At 35.5% G+C, this 13,523-nt stretch overlaps 2 protein-coding genes across 2 annotated transcripts; both read right to left on the bottom strand.

The window, feature by feature from the left end:
- LOC18604677 lies at nt 6,718–9,969 on the bottom strand. The gene is made up of 4 exons (XM_007037274.2): nt 9,458–9,969; nt 8,975–9,278; nt 7,930–8,089; nt 6,718–7,505 (listed from the first exon to the last, which is right to left on the bottom strand). The coding sequence occupies exons 1-4, from the start codon at nt 9,641–9,643 to the stop codon at nt 7,037–7,039; spliced, it is 1,119 nt and encodes a 372-aa protein (XP_007037336.2). The 5' UTR covers nt 9,644–9,969; the 3' UTR covers nt 6,718–7,036.
- Nucleotides 10,311–12,856, bottom strand: LOC18604676 (pentatricopeptide repeat-containing protein At1g74630). The gene has a single exon (XM_007037273.2). It carries the CDS (start codon nt 12,727–12,729, stop codon nt 10,798–10,800), a length of 1,932 nt encoding a protein of 643 aa, XP_007037335.2. The 5' UTR covers nt 12,730–12,856; the 3' UTR covers nt 10,311–10,797.

Genomic DNA, 13,523 nt, shown 5'->3' with positions numbered 1-13,523 from the left:
TCCTATTACTCGACTTTAGATATTTCAGATGATGTTTGTTTACTCAATGGGATTGTATAATCTCACCACCCTCCTTCCCACCCATTTCAGGCTTAGAATAGACTGTAGATAGCTTATATCATCGAGGACTACAGTTGGACTTGCATCCTAAAAAAAAAACTGTAGGTTTACCACTTTTGATACTTTTGGTCGTTTGTGGGCCCACGTGTCACTGTAAATTAAATTTTGTACTTTGGTTATTTGTATTACAGTATGTATGAATTTATTTAGCTTTTACACTACAAAAATTATTTACCGGTAACTCTATAAATATTATTTTATAAGAAAATAGAATATTCTATTGAATATTTTTACTATATTTAAATAGTTATAATTTTACTTTAAAAGAATGTTTTAGATATCTAAATTTATTTTTGAACATGAAATATGTGTTTTTCTCTTCTTTCTTTTTCTCTCTCTCGGCTGTTTCTCTCTTTTTTCTTTCCTTTGTTCTTTTGCTATCCCTCACAACCGACTTCTCTTTTTCTTTTTTCTTCTTCACTTAACCGACTTAACTTTTCTTTTCATTTCTTTCTTATCTTTTCTATCTTTCATTTTTCATTCATTTCTTTTCTTTTATATGGCCTTTCATCTCAATGGCCGGCCTCCCTTTACTTTCACACATGATTTAAAATAAAATACTAATAGCTTGACTCTCTCTTTTGTCTCCATAACCGGTCTCCATAATTAGTTGGTAACAAAAGAAATTGATAAAACTTTGTTTGATTTGGTTTGCAAGTGGGGTCGACAATGACGAGCTTGCTTGTAAATTCTCCATTTCTTTCTTTTCTTTCACAAGTGACCGCCCATACCATCATTCCTTCTTCTTTTATTGTCTTCCTTGACCGGCCATGTGGTTAGAATGCAAGTCAACAATTGCTTGGAACCTTTAAAGCCACTTTACTTGACTTTTCCTCCCCATTTCACTATTGTCTCATCTTTTCTCCTCATTGTCTTTGTCTTTTCCTTTCTTTGTATATAAGCCTTACATTTCCAAAAATTCTTACATGGATGGTCAGCCATGAGGAACAAATTGGAAGCTTTGACCAAGCTTTGTAACAAATTACTATTTTACCCTTTAAGTTTCTCATCCTTTTAATTAAGTTCTCCCAAAATCTTTAAATCTCCAATTTCCTTCTATTATCTTCTTTTACATATGTACAAATGAAATATAAAGATTGTACCCCAACGCGGTGTTCTCATAATATTTAAAATATTATTTACCCCGCGCTATCTTTATTTAATAAAGACAAGCAGGCCCCACTGACGTAATTTTTCTCTGAAATTTCTCTCATTCTTCTTCTCCCCCACTTAGATTGACCATATACTCCTTCATGAAAAATTTTGACATTGAATAAAATATTAATATTTTAATATTATTTTATTAATAAAATATTATTTTATTTCAAAAATTTCCTCTTGTCTCCTCTTGTCCCCTTAGTACCCAAAATACCTTATTATGCTTCAATTGACTTCTGAATCACTTTTTATCTTGCAAATTCTTCTCTGATAAATATATCATTATTTTATTATTATTTCCTCGTGTGCTGAATATTTTATCCCAAACTATTCCTTTCATCTTTCATCATTTCTAAACATTATAATTACCCTCAATTGGCATCCAATAAGCTTTTTAGTCACCATATCAAAGTACGGGGTATTATAGGATATGTCAAGATGGGGACCTACCATATGCCAAAATTGGTTTGTCAATGGACGACCCTTGCCATGCAGTCATGTGCCCTATTTATCTGCATATGGTATAACAAATGGGTGAGTAATCAATACGCAGTGAAGGGTGTAGATAAATCAAACATATGTATTTGACACATACAAATATTGCACTATTAGTGCAAACAAATGTTCTAACAAACATCTCCAATGTTAGGGGCATATCAATTATCCTTGGGAGTCTCCACAAATAATATATCACTAGGCTTATCCTCAAAGCTGTATCAAAGTGAATATCCATAGGCACACGTTAGTTGCCAAGGTATTATATCAATTTCAAATCATGGTTATCTAAGCCTATCCGAGGCTATGTCATATCACTCACAATTCAAATCACAATAGTAAAGTGGTCCTTCCCTAGACATCATCAAATCACACATGGTAGCCAACTGGCAGAGTCAAATCACATGCTTTCTAAAGCAATGGGTGAAGAATCAAAGTTATTATTCGGATTAATTTTCTAATGAATGGCATCACTTGAAGTAATCTTAGATGGGTGACATCAAAACGCTATTGGCAAGAATCACAAATGAGACTAAGGCCACCATCCCTACTTACTAGCATCCTTACAAGCACACTTAAACAATGGGCATAGGTCTCCACTCAACCTCAAATCAAATCAGCGTTTGGAATTTTTATCATCAAATGAAATACAAATCCAGAAATAAGGCCATCACTCCTTGGATGCTACACATATCCATCAATCACACCATCAATCACATTTAATGAGCTTTAATCATTTATAAGCTCAATATAGTTTTAACTGTCCTTAAACCTCTAAGGCATCATATATTCAATCTTTCTGAAAATCATTCGTCTTGAGTAATCTACTCCTAGACGTTCATCACATTCACTTGACCTCCTAGTCTAGGTTCAAACATCATAGGCCACTATGTAACTTGCATTAAGGCACACAACATGGCACATATGATCACATATATATATTTTGTTCTCTAGCCTAGGCACAATCATCTAGGCAATTATGTACATACAAATTACTCTAGTACCACGGCAGCACACTATTCAATGCGTCATGCATCATATATATTTTAATTAAACCCATTCACAGTGACAGTTGAAGGCGCGTTCCATCGCCAAACTCCAATCCTTAGCCTCTAATCGTCATTTAGCTCACCAACGAGTTAGGTAGCTTCCACCTTCCCTTAAACATATCAAAAAATTCAAATCATATTTATTTCCTAGTTTTCAAAACTATCTAGCTTTCAAAATAACCTAAATTCAATTTATGAGCTCAAATTCTTAAACAATTAGCTAAATTTTTAAATTAGTGGTTGGGTTGCCCAAATCTTAGCTCCAAATCCCCATCAAACTCAAAGGAGAAAATCTCACCAAAGCTAAACCAAATTGATATTAAGTTATTAATCAATTAAATTGAAAATCAATTGATAAAAATGCTTAATCTTACCTCTGGAAGCATTTTCGAAGCTCCAATCTAAATAGGTCCAAAAATTTGTTTGGGAGGTTAAGGTTTTGGGGTTTAGAGAGAGAAAGGGTTTTCCTCTTTTATTAAGGTAAATGACACTTTCAGCCCCTTTTATTTTTATGTTTACAAGTCATCTATACATAGATGGAAGGCATCTATCGATAGATCCCTCTAAAAAGTTTTGGGCACTGACCTTCATCTATTAATAGATTCCTTGAATCTATCGATATATTGTGCTTTAGCCCCCCTTTTTATTTTTCTCGTTTGGCTATCTATCGATAAATTCTACGATTCTATCAATAGATGCCTCTCAGCTTACTTAATTTTCATTTCATGCAGTCATCTATCGATAAATTCTGTGAATCTATCGATAGTTTTCGAGCCACCATACTTTACAAAGTTCTTTGGTGGACATCTATCGATAGTTAAGTGGATCTATCAATAAATGTTCATCCAACTTGTTTTCCCAAACCTTCTATCTTGAATCTATCGATAGATCATGCCTAATTTCCAAATTTTTAACTTTTCCAAGCCTTCCAAATTCATCCGTAAGGCCTCTAATTCATTTCCTTCAATCAAAACACTTCAAATAATTCATATTACTAAAAAATCCTTTATACATATAGTCAATTATATGATCAAATCTTGATCAAAGTATCAAACTCTAAAATTTACCAAATATATTCTCAAAAATTTGCCTAAGTGTCAATAGGCATACTTCCATTTACTCAACATATTTAACACATCATCAAGGTCTTTAAATTTATTTACAAATTCAAATTCATTTTTCATAATTTATATTGAAAAATCAAGGGTGCTACATATGTGCTTAGGGCAATCCACTGTTTGAAGGTTGTGTGGGCCTCAAAAATCCCATCTTTGATATGAAGTTCTTCAATTCAATCATATGTGTATTTAGCTCGTCTATCCCTTTCAAGACTTTTTCCAAACCTGATCCTTACTTGGGCTACTAAACAAAGTGTTAGATCTGTCCATGATCAATTGATATTCATTCAGTGATTGTTGAAGGCAAGGTTCAATTTAAGGTGACGAGGATTCTTGAGGGCGAATTCCTTTGGCTTTGTTGAGACTTTCAACCATTTCTATTAATTTGGCAATCTACCCTCTCATTTCTCGAATATCGTATCTAAACTCTTCTTGATTGCACTTTAGTGCACTTATCCTTATTTCTAATTGATGTTCCATATCTTTCAACCCCCTTAACTTACATCAAAACAAATTAGAAGAAAAAAAATTAAAATTTCACTAAAATTTTAATTATGTTTTCCATAAAAGTGGATTTGTTCTCTTTCTTTCAAAGCTAATAACATTATGTGGTTCTTTATTATTGGAATAAATATGGCGAAAAATAATCATGAGACTAATATATGCATATGGATGAATATATGTCATGTGCATGTATGAATGACATGCAACAATGCCTTGATGAATGGATGGAGTGATATAGAATGAAAAAGTGCCCTAAAATGCAAGAAAATTTAAACATTATACACGAAATGCGAGCACGATAAGAACCCCATTATTATTTATTTCTCTTTTGCTTTTTATCTAAATGGAAGATCATTCTCTATCTTTTATGGTTTTTTTTTTTCACGAGAAAGAAAAATTAAAAGAAATATCATTTTTTATTCTTTTTACCATTTTCATAATTTTTTAAAAGACAAAAGAAATAAAAGAAAAGACATTGTTTGTTTTCTTTTCCTTGCTTTTTTCCTTTTTCTTCCTTTTCGAAAAGGCATTACTCGAAGAAAAGAACTCCCCTTTTTTTATTTTGTATTATTATTTTATTTTATAATACATTTTTTATTTTTTTAAAACTAATCAAAATGCCATTAAGGGTGAAATAGGCAACATTACTGTTGATATTGACATATTCATCCACTCTATGGTTCATTCTGTTGTCCATTATTTTCATAATTTTATATGAAAAATCAAAGTAAAGAGAGTGAAAAGTATTCATTCATGTGTTCCTATTTGATGGTACATCTTTCACAGTAGGTTGGAATGGCTCTACTTATAGGAAGGCTACTCACAATTTTTCATATACTGAGTTCAATTTCACTCAAAGCTAAAAGGTTCTCAAATTGTTCCTCACTATCATCCACATGGACTAGTAAGGCACACTGATCCTTGCCCATCATAAGCTTTAAACAAACTAGATTCAATTTGAGTGAAAGTGTTTCGCTAACCCATACGGAGGTTATTATCTCACGAGAGCGTAGCTACTTAACTCCCTCTTAATCAAGGACAAAGCCCAAGTAGAAGGTTCATGTATGAATGCAAATCATCTCATGTGTGTAAAAAAACGTACCAACCTTTAACCATTCTTTCTAATTATTTATTACAATCGATAACCTTTTATCAAAGACATTTCCCATATTCTTCCATCGTTTTGATAAAATCCGAGAATGTCATCTCACCTAGAGAATTTCTTAAAGAAACTTATCCTTACAAACTTCTCGAAAAAATCTCATCATCGGAATCGTCGATTGTATACAAAGAAATATATATTGAAAAAATATAAATTTTTAATTATTTATTACGATCGATAATTTTTTATTGAAAACGTTTCTTAGTTCCTCTCCTTTTTATACCAGCAAAGGATGTCGTTCTTGGCGAACCTAAAATTTGAAGGTACTCCTAAACAAACCTTTTAGCCAAGAAAAAAGAAGTACAGCCCAATGAATAAAAAATATGGGTCATTCTCTATATTAGGCCTTACAGGGCAGGCCTCAAGAATTGAACCACAATCTCAATCTCCAGTCCATTTTCTTATGGACACAAGCCATTTAATTATGTCATAACGACAAGATGAAAAAAAACTCTTTAAATCATTTACTTGTACAAAGGAAAGTAACCTTTTGTCTTTTCTAGATAAAAACTACCTATCTTCATTTGCTAAAGTTCAGTTCCAACACTAATAAATTAGAAGCTAAGAGATTTCATTTTAACACAATTCAGTGGAGTAGCTCTCTTAGTTGTCAATGGCAATTCCATCAATGCCTCCTCTGCAGCATTTACGATTTCAAGGCTAAAAATCTGCATTCCATGTCTAGTACAATTTCCTTTTATTATCTTAACCATTAGGTTCACAACTTGCATCATTTTCATTTATTGTAATCTTTTAATAATTATCTCCAGAGATTTACTTAAGCAGCAGGGCAGTGAGCAGAAGCCCTGTCCCGAGGGTTGATTGAAGGGGACCCGACGTGCACATAAACATGGAAATAAAAGAACCTTGGATGAAGTTAATTCCACATCTCTTTATTTCTAATGTTAATGTGTCCAGGGAAATAGGGAGAGGTAAAGTTAACAATTTAGAAAGTAAAAGAGATGGTTATACTATCATTTTCTTGTTCTCGTCAGAGGAAACCAATAACTTAAGAAGAAAAACCATCTAGGGGATTCAAGCAGCTACATTTGGGATTGCACAAAAGCATAAACACAGATATACAAGTAATCCTCACAAATTACCATACAAGTGCAGGATGAAGGTAGTAATTATTAAAGCATTAAGTCTCAGGCAATTTTTCTGCCATTCTGGTACTGAATAGACTATATAACTTCTCTTAATCAGTCCTCAAAAATTTTCACAACTATAACTTTTCTGGAAGATGAGCAATTTTTATCCTATCATAGCTGTGAAATATATAAAGACGAATATCATTTTACAAGGTTTTATTTTGCGTACAATTGCATTGACACAGAACCATTCTGACCAGCAATAGGAAAATGTTAGAGCAGGATTGTTGTGGAACAAAACTATGTCCCTTGGAATTTAGAAGTTCCATCATGAAGGATTTAAGCATTGACTTCGAAATTCTCTTGCAAAAACTGGTAAAGCTCCTCTGCCACCATTCTAGGGTACTCTTCTTGTGGTAAAAGTGCACCAGGAACCTCAACAAACTTGCTTACTCCCTTAGCTTCCCTGAGAGCTTCCATCTCTGCCTTTGATCTCTTTGGAGATCCCTCAGTTGACACAACCAGAATGGGCATCTCCCCCTCCAATTCAGCATAGAGTTCAAGGAACTCCTCCCGGGAAGTAACAGGGTCAAGGAGACCAGTCAAGAAAGCAGCAGGCACAAATCGGGATCCTTTCTTTGTTGTCAACTTGTATCTGCTTTGAACAATTGCTGGAGTCACATTTTTAGGATTTGCATAGACATGAGATTTATACTGTGACTGAATTGCCCCCTCATTGCTGACAAGCATATTATACATCATCCACCCAACAGCTGGGGCTCTTAAGGTGCCCCTCAGCAGTCCATACCTGATAATTACATGAACCATAAAGGAAAGATCTATTTGAGTGGTTCATCAAGAAAACAAAAAAAAAATCATCATATCTATAATTTTGATAAGAAAGAAACTCTGCATGGAAGAAATTGATGGGAAAATCTAAAAGCAATCAAACAACAATGCTTAGGTTGAGCCAGAGATGTTCAAAAACACTGCACTGTTGGGTAAAAAGAAGATGCAAAACTAATGTATAGAAATCTAGCACCATAAAAATTGAATGGGTGATCTGATGCAACTAGCTTTGTCTCAACAGAGTGAAATGAGCTCCGCTTCTCTCCCAGCTACCTTGCACATAGGCCTCAATTAAATTTCACAACCTAGAAAGCAAGAGTGATTCTCAAGGCCAGCAAACAAGCTGTCCACATTCACAAAGGCAGTACTGGAATTCAGAATACCTTGTTTGCATGCTGGGATCTCGACCAAACACAATAGGCAGGGGGCCAGCCCAGGTTGGAGCAACTGCAGCAATAGCTTTTGGCTTCACCAACCCTTTTTTTGCCGCACGAATTGCTATTGTGGCAGCATGACCTCCTCCAAAGATCACAAAATCGTTTTCTGTTTCAATAGCAATAAATTATTAGCAAGCTATATTGCCTTCTAATTAAATTGTCTTGCAATACTTTCCCATAATATCATCTAAAGGGTAAAAGATCCAAAGGAAGACCAAATGTTGACAGTATTGCAGATGCAAACTAAAGCCTTAGATAAGAAAATATGACATGCTTAGTAAACATGAGAATTATAGGAAGATAAAGCGGCAATAACATAAAGTATCATAATTAGAAACATTCTAGAAAAAACTAGTGGCAGAAGGTCAAGCATCACTGCAGAAAATGCAAGAAGGAAAGGACACCAAGCATAAAAGAAAAAGGAAAACCAAATTGAACTGGACCTCAAACACCACCATTGAGTATAGACTGCTAGTTCTCACATCTTTTGGCGGTAAATGTCCAAAGCAGACATTGAACGTGTGTGTGTGTGTGTGTGTGTGTGTGTGTGTCTTCTACTCAGTTTTCACACCAGGTGATAAATCTACATGCTCTCAACCAGCACAGCCCCCTTATGTTAAATAGTCTCAAAAGGAATTTTGACAGACAATGCAAAGGAATGAAAAGTTTTCTTTTCTCCCAACCAATTAATCATGCTGCAAATAAATACAAATAGAAGTGAACACAGATATAGAAGAAGAAGCACTCCTAAATCCCAAAAGGATTAAAAAGAATGAAGAGACATTTTTAAGCCTGCAGTAGCCCAAGCCTCTCTCCATGGAATTCACTATCAACACAAACAATTATAAGCACAACAAGGGTCAAATCATGCCATTCAAGCAAAATAATCATCATCAATCATAGCAATCAGAACTATGCATATTAAAAAAGCAACAAATTAACTACAACCAACAATGATAAACACTGTGAAAGAAGAAAGTTTAGTAGCCACCTGGGGAGCTTATCTCTTTAATGAAATCAACTAGGAATTTTTCCATTACATCAGCATCATAATCCATCTTTGGCCTGCTAGAGTATCCCAAACCAGGCCAATCAACAACAGTAGCTCGCCAATTGACTTTACCAACTCGTCCCAAAATGTCTTTAGCCACTGCTCTCCACTCTTGTACAGTGCTTACATCAGATATTGTTGGAATCATAAGGATGTTCTTTGCATGATCAGTGCTCTCATTCTCATGCTCCTCATAGTATATATTAATTACATTATCCTTGAACTTCCATTCCCAACAATTTGTCTGAATGATTAAAAAGATATGATATGAGACTACTAGTGATATAAACAAACTAAAATTAAACTAATATTGAAGAATCCAATCTAACCCAGATCTATAAATTACAGTTTAATTATGAAAAGTCTTTCCAGGTTTTCAAATTTCCGCAATGTTTTCAACTAAAGTAATGGTAACTTTTTTACCTTAGTAGGTTTGAGGGGCTTTTGTTCAATGACAGAGGAGGGTGTAGAGTAATCCAGGGAAGCAGAAGAAGCTTTGATGGAAATGGGTTTTGCAGACAAGGCTGTGGGAGAGAGAAATGGTCTGTAGTTTTTGCAAGAAAGAGCAAAAGAAGATGACGAGAATATAGAAATTGCAAAGGAGGCCATGAAAAAGAATTGGAGAAATTCAGAGAGAGAATGAAAGAGCCTTTTGAGATTAGAAATATCTGGAGAGAGAAGGAGGAGGAAGAGAAGCAAAAAGAAGGATGGTACTTTGAGAAGGCAGATTCTGCTGGAATTCTTAGCGACTTAAAACCAGGACCACTCCACTAAGATTTTTGGTTTCCACTTTTTGTCTCTTTTGACTACTTGGAACTTAGGACGCCTACAGCCCTTTTCAAGAGATCAGTCCTCTTCAATTCCTATCTCTGTCTACTTTTCTCGTTTTGCCGGTGCTTGAATTGTTGTTGCTACTACTAGCAACAAATTTGGAGAAAGGAAGAAAACAAAAAAAGGACAATACTACCCCAAATATTTAAATAGAGATAGGAACCCTATGGGCAGGAAGTGAAGAGAGTTGTGAAAGCAAGAAAAAAAAAACACGAGGAAAAGGATAGTTCTCAACGTCTATACAAGAGATTCCATAGTATCTAATGCAAAATTCATTAGGAATAGTCCTTTTTTTTGTGTGTTTTCTTGTTGTACAAAAAAAATGGTCTTTTCACACTCCCATTTGCATCCAAAATGGATGCAGTAATAAATATTCTCATTCATCTACAATTGATTAGCTCCAGTTGAAAATTCTCTGTATACACACTGACAACATCTCAAATAATGGGTTCAAAATTGCCGCAGACTGGTTATTAGAATAAGTATAGACTGTGCTCAGCAAGTTCCTCTGCACAATCAGCTTCAGGTCAGTATCTCCACCCAAATCCAGGAAAGACTCAACGTGGAGATACATTGTTCATATGTTACACATGGGAAGCCTGACCAGACTTGTAGACTAACTATTTGCTCCATCCCTGTCCATTCAGTATGTCATGACCTACAGCATACCAACAGAGTATGATTCACTCAAAAGTTCTTTTCCATTTTGGCACAATTCAATCAAATATTGTTAGTTTTCAAAATCTTCCTTGTACCGGATCCATTGTATAGCTCAAACATTGTATTTTTTTTCACAGTACTTCTTCCCAATAAGCAGGTTCATAGCTCATTTTTCCTTTCTCAGGCTGCAGCTTCAGTTTTCTCCTTTAAATTTAAGTTCTTTTCTGAGAAGTGCAGAAACTTTCATTGCCTTAATGCTTACTACTTACCAATCACCAGTAATCTTTGCATGAACAAGAACCATCATTGAACATGTGAAAACGACTTCTATCTCTGACCACAACTTTCAATCCATAAACCTTAGAGATCAACTTCATAACTGTATGGCAGTCTCTGCATATTCTTAAATTCTTCACTATTCTTATATCCCTTCCCTTACACAGCCTCGAGATCCCAAAAGCTACAGCAAGCTTCTCACTGTGCTTAAATACTGAATCTTCCTTCTCTTCCTCCTCTACGTCATGAAAAACACTTGCAACTTCTGGAACATAACCTCCCTCAACCCTAAGCGTCAACATTATCTCCTTTAGCATTTCGTAAGCCTCTGCAGTAGTCTTTTTTGATTTTTCCCCGGCTACAAAGCTATACATGGTCCTGTCAACTTCAATCATACTCCAACCAGGAGTTTTCTTTATCTTCTGAGCTGTCATTGACCTTCTCACTGTGGCAACATCCTTCCATTTCCCTGCAACTGCATAAATATTTGACAGCAGCACAATATCACCAGAATCATTGGGTTCTAGCTCAGAAAGCCTTTCCTTTACTTGCTCCGCCAACTCAACATTACCATGGATGCTGCAAGCCCCGAGAAGAGTCCGCCAAATTATAGCATTAGGTGATACTGGCATTTGACATACAAAGTCATAGGCCTTCTGCAGGTAACCAGCTCGACCATACAAATCAACCATGCAACCATAGTGCTCAATCTTTGGTTCTATATCATACACATTCTTCATCTTAGAAAAATAGCTACATCCTTGCTCAATCAACCCAGCATGACTACAAGCATATAGGATGGTGATGAAGGTAATCCAATCAGGCCTAATTCCAGACCCTTCCATCTCATGAAAAACCTGTATTGCCTCTTCTGCATAACCATGCATCGCAAGCCCTTCTATCATTGAAGTCCAAGAAACAACACTCTTCTTATATGGCATATTCTCAAAAACTAATCGAGCCATCTCCACATGCCCACACCTTGCATACATATCCACGAGTGCATTATTCACGGCAGTAATCCAATTACATCCAGATTTCTCAATATATCCATGAAAGATTTTACCAAACTCAAACGCCCCCGCTTGTGCACAACCTGATAGCACCCCAGTTAAGCTAACCTCATTGGGTCTCAACCCAACCCTTCGCAACTCCCTAAAATATCCAAAAGCCTCACAAAAACTCGCATTATGAGCAAATCCAACAATCATAGTACTCCAAGAAACATCATCCTTCACTTTCATCTCCCAAAACATCTTTTTGGCAAGCTCCATCTCCCCAGCTTTCGCAAACCCTGCAAGCATTACATTCGAGGAAGTCGAATTCGTAAAAGGCATCATATCAAACATTTTCCGTGCACCCTTTACATCACCACACCTAAAACACGCCGTCACAATTGCATTCCAAGCAACAACATTTGGTTCCAGCATTTGCTCAAACGCTTTCTTCGCAAAACAAACAGACCCGCATTCTCCATACATACTTATCAAAGTCGTCCCAACAAACAAATGGGTATCGAGACCATGAATCAAAGCTTGACAATGCAGCTGAATCCCAGCTCTCAACGACCCATAATTCGACGCCGCCTTGAGAACAAACGCGAAGGAGAAGCTATCGGGAGGAACCATTGATTTCCTACGCATATCTATGAATGTAAATATTGAGTTTTGAGGGGTACTCGATTCTGAGAACCCTCGAATAAGAGTGTTATGCATGAAGACATCCGGATTTGGGAAGTGAAGGAAGAAACGGCGAGCGTAGTCGAGAACATCGGAGTTAGTTACAGCGCAGTGGAGGATTAGTTTACCGGCGATAAAAGGGTCCGAGTTGAGGCCGGTTTTGACGAGAGAAGCGTGGATTTGATTGAGGGTTTTGAGGTTTTTGCAGCTGGTTAATAAAGAGAGGCAATGGTGGGATGTGTTGTTCATTTCTCAGTTATGTTCACTGTCCATGGCTCCTTTGGAAGTAGCCGTTTCTTTTTTCTGTTTTTGATGGAAGCGAAGAAGCACGAGCACCTATCTGATCAAGCTCGATTCGGACCGGGTCTCCTATCAAACACTTAGCGATTTGGATTGATTCAATTTATTATAAAGGGAATGGTGGGAAGTAACCCTTTTTATAAGTCTAATTCAAAAATGATTTTTATAATAATTTTAATTATTTTCATCTAATTTTTGACATGATTTGAAAACAATAGCTTTTAAATAATTTTAGACAAATCACTAGTTTTCTCTATGCAAAATTAGCATTTATCTCGCCATTTCCATTTTTGTCTCTTACCAAATACTATTTATCTCGTCATTAAACTATCTCTCACAATCCCACAGAGAAGAAATGGCATCAAGATATGTATTTTGAGGTTTATATTCATAAAATTGAATCTTAGAGTTGAAAGGTTAAAATTGATTAGACATATTTGTTAATTAGATATTTGTATGATTTTGACAACTTAAACTTAGTTACGAGTAGGCAAATCAATTAGTTATTAGGCATTACGTTACTAATTTTTAAGCATTAAGTCACTAGTTTGTAGGCATTGCAAGATTGGTATTTAAACATTGTGATTTAGGCATTGCGCGATTGGATTTTAGGTATTATGTGATTGATTTTTAAGTATTGTAAGACTGAATTTTGGGCTTTTTGTGAGTGGGTTGTAAGCATTACGTGACTGATTTTTAGGCATAAGGAGATGTAGGTATTTCGATACATCGCGTGATTGATT

This window comes from Theobroma cacao, chromosome 3 (assembly GCF_000208745.1).
Source record: "Theobroma cacao cultivar B97-61/B2 chromosome 3, Criollo_cocoa_genome_V2, whole genome shotgun sequence".
Lineage (NCBI taxonomy): Eukaryota > Viridiplantae > Streptophyta > Magnoliopsida > Malvales > Malvaceae > Theobroma > Theobroma cacao.
The sequence above is the reverse complement of the archived record's forward strand: the minus strand, read 5'-3'. Positions and strand labels throughout refer to the sequence as shown.

Coding starts and splice junctions, on each gene's coding strand:
- LOC18604677 (XM_007037274.2), bottom strand. CDS start 9,643: ATGGCCTCCTTTGCAATTTCTATATTCTCGTCATCTTCTTTTGCTCTT. Junction 9,279..9,457: donor AGCCCCTCAAACCTACTAAG/GTAAAAAAGTTA, acceptor TTAATCATTCAG/ACAAATTGTTGGGAATGGAA. Junction 8,090..8,974: donor TAAAGAGATAAGCTCCCCAG/GTGGCTACTAAA, acceptor CTATTGAAACAG/AAAACGATTTTGTGATCTTT.
- LOC18604676 (XM_007037273.2), bottom strand. CDS start 12,729: ATGAACAACACATCCCACCATTGCCTCTCTTTATTAACCAGCTGCAAA.